We start from the raw sequence: 13355 nt of genomic DNA on the forward strand, positions 1-13355 counted from the left end.
ACTTCAACTCTTATTTCATTAAAACACGTTAACGTTAAATATAACGTTAACGTTATTTGTCACGTCAACGTTTACGTTCAGGCTAACGTTCTGTGCGCACTTCAACCAAAGAGGAACTCTTTGCTTCAACTCTCTAGTGATCGAGGTAGAGCACCGTACTTTCCGAACACGGGTTAGGTAAACCATTGAACTCTATGGGAATCCATTGAGTTCTATGGGTTCTATGGGTTCCCATAGAGTTCAATGAGGTAAACCATTGAACTCTATGGGAACTGGAATGGCATCGCGATACAGGCAAAATGAGGAAGAGTGAAAGGGAAGATGTAGAGCAACCTTTCTCTCTCGCACGCCGTTGCTATTAGCAACGTAAACATTTCCATGTGCGGGAATGAAAGAATGAACTATTCGAACTGAAAATATTTGAAGGTTTGATACTGATTGGAAAAATTCACTTCTTTCTCTATTTCCCAAATTGTTCAAATCTTTCAACAAGTCGGTTCGTACTAAAAATAATTAATCATTAGTTTGTCATTCTAATCGAAATTTCTAAAAATTTTGCACTTTTTTTAGTGATTCATGATGTTAATCATAATTTCCTGAATTTCGGGAACGAAATTTTTAATAATCACCCTTGCAGCCTTGATGAATTAATAAAATAGAAACTTTAGAGTAATTTGAATATAAATATTAATTATAATCTTGAGGCAAGAATATAGGAAATGATCTTCTGAAAAGCCTTGGATAAAGCTTTGGAATCATATGAAAAGCAGTGTCAGCAAAGACAGAGTTGTCTCTGGAGCAGAGACAGTCGTCTCTGGTGTCAGTGCGAGAGATTTTAAATATTCCAAATAGTTCAATATATAAAAGGAATCATATCAAAAAGTAAAGAACAAAATTGCTGAAATATTTTTATTTAACATAATTGGGACAAAAATGTTACATTTGCTTAACAATTATTAAATAAAATTAATTGAGTCATTTTCTGACGAATAGTAGAGGATCCCCATGAAGTTCATCATTCCTTGATTTTGATTGATGGAACATTCTACACTAGCCCTAGTGCACTCTTCATGGTCGAAATAAATCCTAAAGCGAATGTCTTTCGATAGTGAAAAAGAATGTTGGTATCATCAATTTCCAATGATTCTAAATATTCTATAGTTTCACTGAAAATTTCCTCAACATACCTCAGGGAAAAAGATCTAATTGGAGCTTTAAACCCTCTCCGAACAGATTTCTAGAATTAAGAATGTCAAATACTCTATCAATTTTTCTAATGAATTCAACGGTAGTGGCACTATCTTCAAATTGTAAGTTCTTACATTTGTTATCAAGAAATTCCATAGCATCTGCTACCCCATTACTCATTGTTTGAGTAGCTAATCTGACATTCATAATTCTATTTCTACAATTGATATGCTGAGATGAAAGGGAATTAGCCAACCTTAGACCTTCCTCCATTTGAACTTTTTCTAATTCCTTGACAAACTGCCAAGAAATGTTTCGTGTGGGGGACTGCAAATTTTTTTTTGCAAATGTATTTCTACGGATACCAGTTTTTCCTTCCTGTAGCTTTGGTCCAAAGGTATAAAGTAAAAGGTTTTCGGAGAGGGAACCTAAAAAAATGAAAAACATAAGGCATAATTCCTAATTATTTACTGCTTCTCTCCTTTTGTGGATTCTCACTTCTGTAGAACTGTTCAGGATGGATTGGTTTATGTGATACCAACACTTCACATAAAAAATATTATATTATATTTATGTCCCCTGCATTATGGCATCCGTTTCCAACACAATACTGGACCATTGTTGTTATGAAATTCTTCTTATTCAAAATGTTTTTTGTTACTGCAAAAACCACTTTTGTAACTCTGGGAAACACATAGACTTAAAAAACACTCACCAAAAAACTATATTTAAGCTTTGAAAAAGCACAAGAAATTCTGTTCAACAGCTAACTTGACTTGATATATAGACATTTTTCGAGTTTCTTAGGAATGTAAATCGGAAGTATATGGCTTCTAAACAATTTCTCACCATGATTTTTACTAAAATACTGACAAAAAGACATTAAACAATGTAATTTAAAATTTATCTACTAAAATGACATTTAAATTTAGGTTATAATAGTGTAAACAAAAACACGCTAGAGAGAGAAAGGTTGCTCTACTTCTTCCCTCTCTCTCGGTCACAATTTTCGACGAATTTTGCTACCTACGAAGTAAGATGTCTAAAACTCTGGTGTATTCACTGATTCGATTTTGTTTTTAATTTCGTGGGGATATGGGATCAGTTTCGTTTTTCCCACTGTAGGTAGCGCTGTTTGGAATTTGACAGAGCATTGTCATTTGATATTTGAAAATAATTTGAATACTTTCCTACGACGTACGAATATGTTGTATTTATAAGCGATTATTGGTGTGTGAAAATGTATTAGTTTCGAAAAAGGGGTGTAGAACATTCATTATTCAACATGTCGTTCAGTAAGTTCAGTTTTCTGTATGGACAATCAAGAGCTACAGCTAAGAATTCGGTGTTGTTGAAATTTGAAGCAGAGCAAAATCAGATGAACGAACATTTGGGACCGATATAGCTAAGTTTTATGGAAACTTCAGCAATATTTCAAAGAAACTGTATTGGAAATACTTAATGTGAATTGTGAGCATGAATTGAGAATCAGAATTACATAAATCCATTTGAGTCTGTTACTTCAAATATTCTTCCTGAGTAGATATAGTGAAAATTTCCTTTCCGTCAACTGAATATATTGGATATTTGACCAATTAACTGTGTTTTATTAAAATCATATTGAATTACCCCCCTCACGAATTCAAGTTGTCAAACGGAAATTATCTTGAAGAACAATAAATCCTCATTCGAACCCTTATTCGATAGTGTTGAAATATTGACAGATTTGTTTTTACAACGAAAATTGAACTGTAAAGCACAAATATTCCTTAACAGCTGACAAAATGGGCCAGTTCATATTTTGCACTCGTTGATCAGGGGGGTGAAACTCCCTCAGAAATGACGTGAACCGAATGAGCTGCTGCCATCTCTGAAAGGTCAGCGAATTAATATGAAAAAATGTTAGTTTCCTACGTTGATAATTCTGCGCATAAACTAGAGTGACTTTGTAGCATAGACTAAGTTAATCTTTGATTCTGCGCTTGTGTGTGAAATTGATATGTCAAATGATCAACATCCGATTTCAAGTTTGTTTGTTCGTTTTATTACAAGTTTTCGTTGGAAAGAAATATTGTTGTGTACCTAAATTCAAGAGCAACGAGTAAAAGTGAAAGAAGAGAGAAAAAATTTCCTGTTCTTTTGGTTCCTTATAGAGTTATGGTTGGCATAATTCTTCAGAAGCCGGACTATTAGGAATTCGAGGAATAAATCTTTTCTGATTACGTAGGATGTAGTACCAAAGAAGAGGTATGATTTTCTCATGAAGCGCTTGAAATCTTGTCCAAATTTGAGGTATTTCAGCTCATAAAAGATGGATAAGTTTCATTTAACTGATTTTTGTTTGTTTGTCAATCATATATTCTATTGTTTTTCAATTATCATATGTGAACATTTCATCTAATAAATTGTATGTATGAACTCAGAGTATTATTTGTTACATAGTTGTCTCCAAATAAAATAAAATAAAATTACCTTATCAAAGCGTAAAGAGCGCTCTCGACAAATTTTAATCGAGATTATTTTGCTGACGTTTAAGAGATGGCGCTTTTCTTCGTAACAAAATTTTATCTGAGAGTTTCCCATCTATAGTGTTTATCTATGCTCGTTGATCGATATTCAATATCAACGCAAAACAAAATAAAACGAGAGAGTATCATTAGACCTTTGGTAGAACAAGGATAGAACGAAGCAAATGACATGGTGGCGCCGCCACGAAACTGATCCCATATCCCCGATTTTCTGAAATGTTGATGCTTGCAAAAAGTGACAAGTGCACACACCAGTGTTTTAGACATCTTACTACGAACAAAGATTATAGTCTTTGACTACTATAATCTTTGACTACGAAGCCATTCCAGTTCCCATAGAGTTCAATGAGGTAAACGAACGCAAAGGTTAGGGATCGAATGAACCATAGACCTAATAAAATATGTATCAGAGACTTTCCCCATAGAACACTAATATACAAGAAGTGAAAAGTCCTAAGTAATCTGTGGCAACACCAAATGTCATTTATATGCCGCCATATTTGGTTGTGGAAGTAGATATTGAATGGCGGGAATTTTGAATTTACAGGCGTACTATACTATATACATACTTTTCGTTGTTTTCACCTTCATTGTAAATTTACAGCTTCTACCATTAATATTGAAAACAGATTTGGAATTCATGATAGAAGCTGTAAATTTACATTACATAAAAAATAACATCAAGGTAGGAGAAATTTCAGCAATTTATTTATTTTTCATAAAAAATTTTATAAACAGTATTTTCCAGAGGAGCACATTTATATATCAGTCAGCCAAATGCAAATACATATTGAGGATGAAATATATCAAACAATATGGTATTTGGGAAGAAATAGAATTGTTGATCGTAAAACCTGTTTCGCATATAAAATCTCAGTATAAGCAGAGGAAATGGAAATCAAGTAACACCACATATATGTATGATACAAAACAACCACGATAAAAACCTCAGCAAAAATCTGTCCCTATAAAAGCTTAGTTATATTGAATTTATTCACATAATGAGCTATTTAAATTATCGGACCGGCTCTTTCATTGTGATAAATGGTAAACCCGCTGTTTAAACAAGTGGACTTCGGGGTGGTCCGTAACTCGCCGGTACGTTGCCAGATCGTACGATTATTCAGATAATTGAAGGAAGAGTAGAACCTCAGATTTTAATGATTATTTTTTAAAGATAGAATTCTTTATATGGAATCAAATGGTGTTAGACTCAATCTGTGGAAACTCATAGTTCGGCATGATTTTTTGAAATTTTTGTAAAGTCTGTTATCTCGAACTCGACATTGTGTCATTATCCGATTTTTTTGCCGATTTTTTCCTATATGCAGAACAAGATACAAAATCTATTTGTACAACTATCAATCTCAACAAATTTGAGAGGAACGATTTTTCGAAAATTTCATCAGAATACGTGCATTATCATGACATATTATATTTTCACCTTTCGGTCCTTTAAACTTTAAACATACATTTAAATCCACAAAAATGATATTCTTATGTATATAATTGTTTTTTCACTGTCCTAACCCAACCTAACAACCTAACCTAACCTCCAAATGATTCAATTAAATTTTTGGCCAAAATTGATCAATTATGCACATTTTCCCAATGAATTGTCTCAAAACCCCAATTTGTTGAGAAAAACATTAGAATTTATTAAAAATTACAGTGAACAAACATTCAGCTGTCATAATTCAGTGCATTTAACGAACATTTCAAAAAATTATACCTACTGAATTATAAGTTTCCGCAGATTGATTAGATTCCTCATGAACAAATTCTATCTATAAAGAAATAATCATCAAAATCTGATTCTAATATAAGGTTTCTGCACAATCTGGCAACAAAAAGCTCGAATGACGCTGTTACCGCACGCAGAATTTGACTACCGAATCTCACTTGTCTAAACAGCGAGTTTACTCATCTCCTTGAATCTGCACTAGAATCTCCTAAATAATCCCCCTCGTTATGTAGTAGGGAAGTAATTTTTCAGTTAAATAATGAAATGTGAATATAAAAGCATGATTTTTGAAACGTCAACAGGTTGTCAATCAAAAGAATTAGGTTAATTTGGTTTTGACTGTCACTTCAACCGGAAATTCATGTCGGCCATATTTGGTTGTAGATTGGATCTATGGTATATCCATAATTGGATCATAGAAGAGGGAGTTTCACCCCCCTGGTTTTCCCGTTCACCGCATCGCACAGATTACAGACTACAGAGTAGCCTTTCTCTATGATATGTATTATTAGGTCTATGAATGAACCATAGACCTAATAAAATATGTATTATTAGGTCTATGGAATGAACACGAGTAGATTTCCGAAAACGTCTTATGTATAAGATTGTGTTATGTGTATTGACCATTGCCCATTATAGCAACTTTTGCACGAAATATTATACAAATTATACCAACTGTAGTGTTTAACACAGTTCAGTTCAACTTTCTGAATATAAGTGAACAAAATGGGTCGTAAGTGTTCAGTGCAAGGATGTTTATCTGATTCTAATAGGGAAGAGGACGTAGGTGTTACTTTTCACAAAGTGCCTATGCAACCAGATGTTCGCTGCAAATGGCTAGGTCTATGTCGAATTTCTGAGGAAAAAAAGTCAATAAAAGTTATTCATATTTGCTCTAGACATTTCCTAAGAGCTGATTTTTGTAATTTCAAAGGAAAGAAGTATATGTTGAGGCAAGGTGTATTTCCTAGTGTTTTTCCATGGGATAAATCTAAATTAGAGGCCATCAAATCGGAAAAGCAACAACTCAAGGCTCAAATATCTAATATTCAACCACTAACAGAAAATGAGAAAGTTTCAGAAGATAGAATTAGACTATTCTCTGGGACTTCTACCATTGGAACATCACTCGACACAGGTTTGAAAAATGAAATAAAAAAAGAACCAAGTCCTATTGAGTTTTTCATTGACAATCGCATAAATGCCCTTGATTTTAATGATAAGTGGTGTCCAGCAAGAATAAAGGAAGTGGATGAAGAAGAGAATGAGGTATTGATACACTTTGAAACTAATGGTAATGAATATGACGAGTGGATTTGTATGGATAGTCCTAGATTGAGGTCTTTAGATTGGAAAGAAGATTATCAACAACTTGAGGAACATTCATGCATTATGGCTAACCTTGCTATTAAAATTCCTGAGTTGAATGAAGAAGCAGAAAAGGATCATCTTGAAGGAAAAAATCCCTTGAAATATGAGTGTGGTGAACGTTGTCTTGCCTATTGGAGCAAAAGAAAAAAATTTCCAGCTACAATAAATAAAGCTTTGGAAAATGGTTTGTTGATCCCTTCATTTGTTATTTTGATTAATAAGGATTAATTCAGATGCCTACCACACACTGATATGAATTAATCATTATTATTGTATTCATTGCCTCCCTGTTTAGGCGAGATCATTCTTGATTATTGTACCATCAAGCATCATTTCTGCTGTGACCTGAACGTGTTCCCAGACTTCTCAATTTGTCACACACATGTTGTGCACAAAGCGAATCGGTGTACTGAATTAGAGAACATGGGACATATGCTATTGTTTTTGTCTGGGTTTCTATCTGGAGGGGATTGAATCAGATATCGTTTCATACTGGGTGGGGCTCTATGTTACTGTATAGTACTCAGTATTGCTCTGTTTACTAGATAGTACTCAATAGCGCTTGCCAGTATTGAATAAGAGTCCATAAATTCCAAACGTTCTCCATCGCAGAAGAAGCTATGTTGCTCTGACGAGGTCAAATGAGACAGAAACCAAAGAGGTTCCTCTTTGCCAAAACCATGGTCAGCATCTGCTTTTCTTCGATAGGGCGTACTCCATTTGGGGCCCTGGCGATGGCCAATTGGCTAGTTCAATTCAGATCGTAACACTTGTTGATATTCATATCAGCGGTTGGTATGCATCTGAATTAATCCTTATTATTGTATTCATTGCCTCCCTGTTTCGGCGTTGATCATTCTTGATTATTTTGATTTATGTTGTAAAATTATTTTCAGATAATTATGAAGTACTTTTCGATGATGGTTATGTTAAGTCACTGAAATGGAGTAGAATTGTTAAAGTTAATCAACAGTTACAATCTTCACCTCTTTTTGATCCTATACAGAGTTCTAAGCAAGAAAGACGTGATAAAAAACGCAAAATCAATGTTGCTGAGCTATTTGGAATTGGAAAACGGCAAAAAACTGAGAGTACCCCAAGTTCTCCAAAAGTAAAAACCACCTGTAGTCAAGAATGCCTTCCAAAAAAATTAGAAGAAGATTGGGAGTCGTAAGTCTTTTCAATGTCTACTATACAATACAATACTTTATTTGTATTTCTAAAATTATCACATACATATTGAAATATTCAATAGAATAGAAATGAGGTCAGTGACAGAATAGGTATTAATAAAATCTATTAAGTAGAAATAGAAGGAAACACAGTATATTTTATTATATTTTTATAATATGATGATTATCATCAGGCCAGGTGAAAATACACAATGATAAATATGAGATTGTTTACATTATATTCAATATTTTCTCTTCAAGGATGTTTCTTTTTTATTTTTTATTCTTTAGGTTAAGAGTATGCAACTTATGAGACGTACTGTCTTATGGAAGTTGAAATGGACCAAATCGTTCCTCATTATTTATTAATATTAATGGAAACAACAATTCTGAAGGAATTGTCGTTCCAATAATGTAGGTAAGTCATGTCTTTTTCTTCTTTTTCATTATTTATTTTTTCTATTATTTTTCTGTTTCATTCTTTAGTTTTCTTAATTAAACATCTGAGATTATAAATTTCATTTGTTGTTCTTAGTAGTGTGGTGTCAATCGAGAACATACAGGAAACGGTTATGGTCAGTTTTCAAGAGTCAAATTCAGATATATGCTCTGCAAGCGGGAAGTTCATATTTGGTTTAATTATTTAGTTACCTAAAAGTTTAAGAATATTTCTTTCATTAAATTCTAAGTTATCATTCAATAAAAATTGGTTATCTTTATTTTTAAGCATCTCATGTTCTAGTAAGGTTAATTTGTAATATTTATTTTCTCTGTGCAGTATCTTTAGGTTGTCGTAGTTGATTGTATGTTTAGAATTTTCAATATGTAAACCTAAGGCTGAATGAGGTTTATTTTTTCTATGTTCATTAAATCTTTTTTCACCGCTTCATGTAGTCATCCCTATGTAGAATGAGGGGCAATTTGTGCACGCTATCTGGTAAATTCTGCTTTGTTGTCATAATTTCGTCTTCGTTCTGCTGTTAATCAAAATGTTCTCCAATGTTCTGTGTCGTCTACTTGTAAGCGTATAGTTTTATTTTCTCAATTCTCAACAAATAATGCTCTTACCACTTAGCTTAACGTACACGAAATTAGCTGTTAATGAACCCTTTTCTTGGTTAATTTCCTATTAATGCATTATTGTCATGGGTAATCGAACATAGAAGTATTCAGCAGCTTCCCAAATAATTATTTTATTTGTATGTCGCATTCATTTTCGTAGTACCTAGAGGGTAAATTGAGAAGAGATGCATTGTGGAGGTTGCAGAAAAATTGTGATGGTTAGAGAGTAATGAATATATCTATGTACTACAACTCCAGCTTCCACCAGGTCCACACATTCTTCAACAGATATTATAGGGAACAATGTCAATGTGACTTACTCAAAATATCACAACTCGAATATGCCCTCTATGGACGAATTGTTCGATCGGCCGCATGAATATCAACATTCCGATATGAACATAGAAAATTTATAAGGTGTCAAATTTGACTGGGTATCGATAGAAAATTTTTGCAATCCTGAATTCACATTTAATTCAAAATATGATCGACGGAAAAATCTTGTAATCAACTCGTTTATTAATTGAGAGATTAATGATCTCGAACATTAAATTGAAGAAGAATTGAATTGAATGAAGATTACCCATTATTATTGAATGATAACTTAGACTTTGATGGAAGAAATATTTTAAAACTTATAGATAACTAAATAATAAAACCAAATTTAAACTTTCCGCTTACAGAGCATATTCCTGAATTTGACGTTTCAGAACTAACCATATCCGTTTCCTGGGTTGTGTTCGGAATCAACGTCGAACGTTGCCCTCAACGCTCTTCAACGGGACTTAACGATCCGACAACCGGGCGATGATTCGATGTTGATTCGAACACAACCCTGTATATTCCCGATTGACACCACGCTACTAAGAACAACAAATAAAATAATTTGATATAATCTCAAACGTTTAATTAAGAAATGTAAAGAACGAAACAGAAAAATAGACAAATAATAGTAGAAACAATAAATAATGAAGAACGATTTGGTCCATTTTAACTTCCATACGACGGTAAGTCTCATAAGTTACATACTCCTAACCTAAAGAATAAAAAATAAACATTCTCGAAGAGAAAATATTGAATATAATGTAAACAATCTCATATTTATCATTGTGTATTTTCAGCTGGCCCGATGATGGAATAATAATAATCCGAAATCGATCGCCTAAGAATAAAAATATAATAAAATATAGTGTTTCTACTTATTCGATTGTAGAACATATTATGGAAGAATTTATTTCTAAGATAATAAAATCTACTTGCTACATGCAACAAAATACTCTTGTACTGTGTAAGGTTCAACATATAATATGAAATTATACAATTTTTTCCTGAATTCAGATTGCCCTTGAATATTTCGTATGTATTTTGGTAATTGGTTGAATAATTTCAAACATATATTTAGCATTATTTTGTGCCAGACTCGACTCAAAGAAACCCTAAGATACAAGTATGGGTCTCTTCGTCTTGTATTGTTCATATTGATGTTCAGTGAAAAATTCTGGATGCGTATTTATAAAGAGAATACACCTTTATATATACAGACCAGTTTGGTCACAACAAAAGTTGATTGCTAGCATACCAGCATTCCACACAGTCTAAAATTTTCTCAGCATGTGTAAATGCTTCTTGAAGTGTCCAAGGTGACAATGTTAGTAGCGTCGGTGTAGTTGGTGACCGATTTAACATTGGTTAGATTTACATCAGCATCAAGTTCAGCTGGTAAATTATTTATATATGTATATGAAAAAGAACAACGGACCTAAAATGCTTCCCTGCACGACCCCCAACTCAACCATCTTCTCCTCAGATTCATACTTACATTTCTGGATTGGGATAATTACCTTCTGTCTATTTATTCAATAGTTGATGATGGTCAACACAATCCAATGCTTTCGTGAAATCCCAGAATAGGCTTAAAGGAACATAACCATTATCAATAAATTCAACTTATGTTCGATCGTGAATTGTGTTGCCTGACTCCGGTTCGTCGGGCGTTTTTTGGTTCAGTCAAGAGCGTCACGTGCCGGTGGAAAACCAAACTTATCTTCTGTCAATCACGACAATAACAATCGTCGCCGTGCGCTCTAGAAGTTTACGAAAATCTAATAGTAGAGGAGGTTGCGTACTATTTTTCTTAGTGATTTGATACATGTACGTGTACATAATGGAAGAAGCCGATTATCAAAAGAGCCACTTAATCTATTTTTTGTCGACCTAGAACCAGCAGAAAACAACAAAGAGATCTACAAGATACGCGGTATACAGAACAGGGTTATAACAATAGAATCTCCAAAAAAACAAAGAGGACTGGCTCAATGTACGAGATGTCAGCAATATGGGCACACCAAAACCTATTGTAATAGGCCATATGCATGTGTGAAATGTGGTGGGGAACACAATACAGAGACTTGCCAAAAAAATAGCGATACCCCAGCAAAATGTTTATTGTGCAAAGGGCCTCATCCCGCTAACTATCGTGGCTGTGAATTCTACCATGCAAAATAAAAAAAAAACCCACAACGCTAATAATCGGCTGAACATACAACAAATAACAACAAGCAACTATAGTCAAAACATAAGACAAGAATTACCAGCACAACAGACCCAAAAATTAAACTATGCCTTACGTAAGAACAACAATTATATAAAAACACAAAATGAAGAAAGCAGTTCACCCACCTTAAACTCCTTCTTGGCGGAATTTAAAAGTATGTTCCAACAACTTATGCAACAAAACAGCATGATTCTAAACATGCTTTGAACTCTGATTACTAAAATTTGCTAAACTAATCAGAATAGCTCAATGGAACGCCAACGGACTCTTGCAACACAAGAATGAAGTCGAAACCTTTTTGCATCATAATTTGATAGACATCTTTCTCATAAGCGAAACCCACTTCACTGAAAGATCCTACTTCAGTATACCAAATTACATCACCTACAGCACCAACCATCCAGACAACAAAGCACACGCTGGAACTGCAATTCTCATCAAAGACACAATTAGTTAATATCAAATGCCAGAATACAAAGAAAACCATCTTCAAGCTACCTCAATAAAAGTTATCATGTTCTCATTCAGCTTAACAATTTCAGCAGTATACTGCCCTCCAAAACATAATTTAAAAATTGATCACTACAGAGATTTTTTTAACTCATTAGGCTCTAAGTTCTTTGTTGGAGGAGATTTTAACAATAAGAACACTCTATGGGGCTCACGACTTACAACTACGAAGGGTAGGGAACTGGCCAATCTGCTTCACGAAAAGAATTACACATTTCTGTCTACCGGAAGTCCAACATACTGGCCTAGTGATCCAAATAAAATACCTGATCTACTTGACTTCTTCATAACTAGTGGAATAGCAGATTCATATATGGATATTGATCCAAGTTATGACCTTTCCTCAGATCACACACCAATAAATAGCATCATTGAGTACTCTAGTAATAAAAAGAACTTCTCTACCAAAAATACCTAATAAGAAAACCAACTGGAACGAATACCGAAGGATAATAGATGAACGAGTATCTCTTTCCTTGAGACTAAAGGAAAGAGAAGAAATAGATGGGGCAGTAGAATTGTTTACCAATATTCTCAAGCAGGTAGCCATCCAAAGTGCCCCAAAGAGCAGTGATAACAAGAAGTCACAATCAATACCATTGGATATTAAGAGATTAATTGCTGAAAAACGTAAAATAAGATCCAGATGGCAAAATACACATGCTCCTAGCGACAAGACAGCTTTGAACTGCATAAGCAATAAACTTAAAAACAGGCTACGAGAATTACAGGAAGAATCATTCAACCAATATATCACTCGATTAAACAGATTCGACAATTCAATATGGAGACCAATAAAGTCAAAGAAAAAACCAAAAGAACAAAACATCCCAGTTGAAAACTCAACAGAAACGAATCCAAAATGGGCTAGATGTGAGCAGGAAAAGGCAAATTTATTTGCAGAACACCTAAAAGAAGTGTTTAAACCCAACGACCTAGTGACTGATGACACTAATGAAAGAAGCATTTTCAGCAGCACGCATCTTGATACCAGCGATGCAAGTATAAAGTTCTTCACACCGAAAGAGGTATATAATGAAATAAATGAACCCAATACAGAAAAAGCACCTGGTATTGACGGAATAACACCAAAAATGATGAAAGAACTGCCCAGAAAAGGAGTAGTTTTGTTAACATACATTTTCAATGCCATATTGAGACTCAAACACTGGCCCATATCACTGAAAACCGTGGAAATTTTGATGATTCCGAAACCAGGCAAAGAT

The 13355-nt window shown here is 33.9% G+C and overlaps 1 protein-coding gene across 3 annotated transcripts in view; it reads left to right on the forward strand.

Annotated features, from left to right (window-relative positions):
- Nucleotides 1-6027: 6027 nt before the first annotated feature.
- LOC123312449 (PHD finger protein 20) overlaps nt 6028-13355 on the forward strand; it is a 134891-nt gene continuing 127563 nt past the window's right edge. For 2 of the 3 annotated variants that reach the window (XM_044896893.1, XM_044896892.1), the window contains exons 1-2: nt 6028-7015; nt 7728-8001. In XM_044896893.1, coding sequence (XP_044752828.1) covers nt 6187-7015; nt 7728-8001 — 1103 coding nt within the window. In that variant the 5' untranslated portion in view covers nt 6028-6186. The remainder of the gene's footprint in view (nt 7016-7727; nt 8002-13355) is intronic. The other variant, XM_044896891.1, reaches the window with a different exon arrangement.

This window comes from Coccinella septempunctata, chromosome 4, assembly GCF_907165205.1.
Source record: "Coccinella septempunctata chromosome 4, icCocSept1.1, whole genome shotgun sequence".
Lineage (NCBI taxonomy): Eukaryota > Metazoa > Arthropoda > Insecta > Coleoptera > Coccinellidae > Coccinella > Coccinella septempunctata.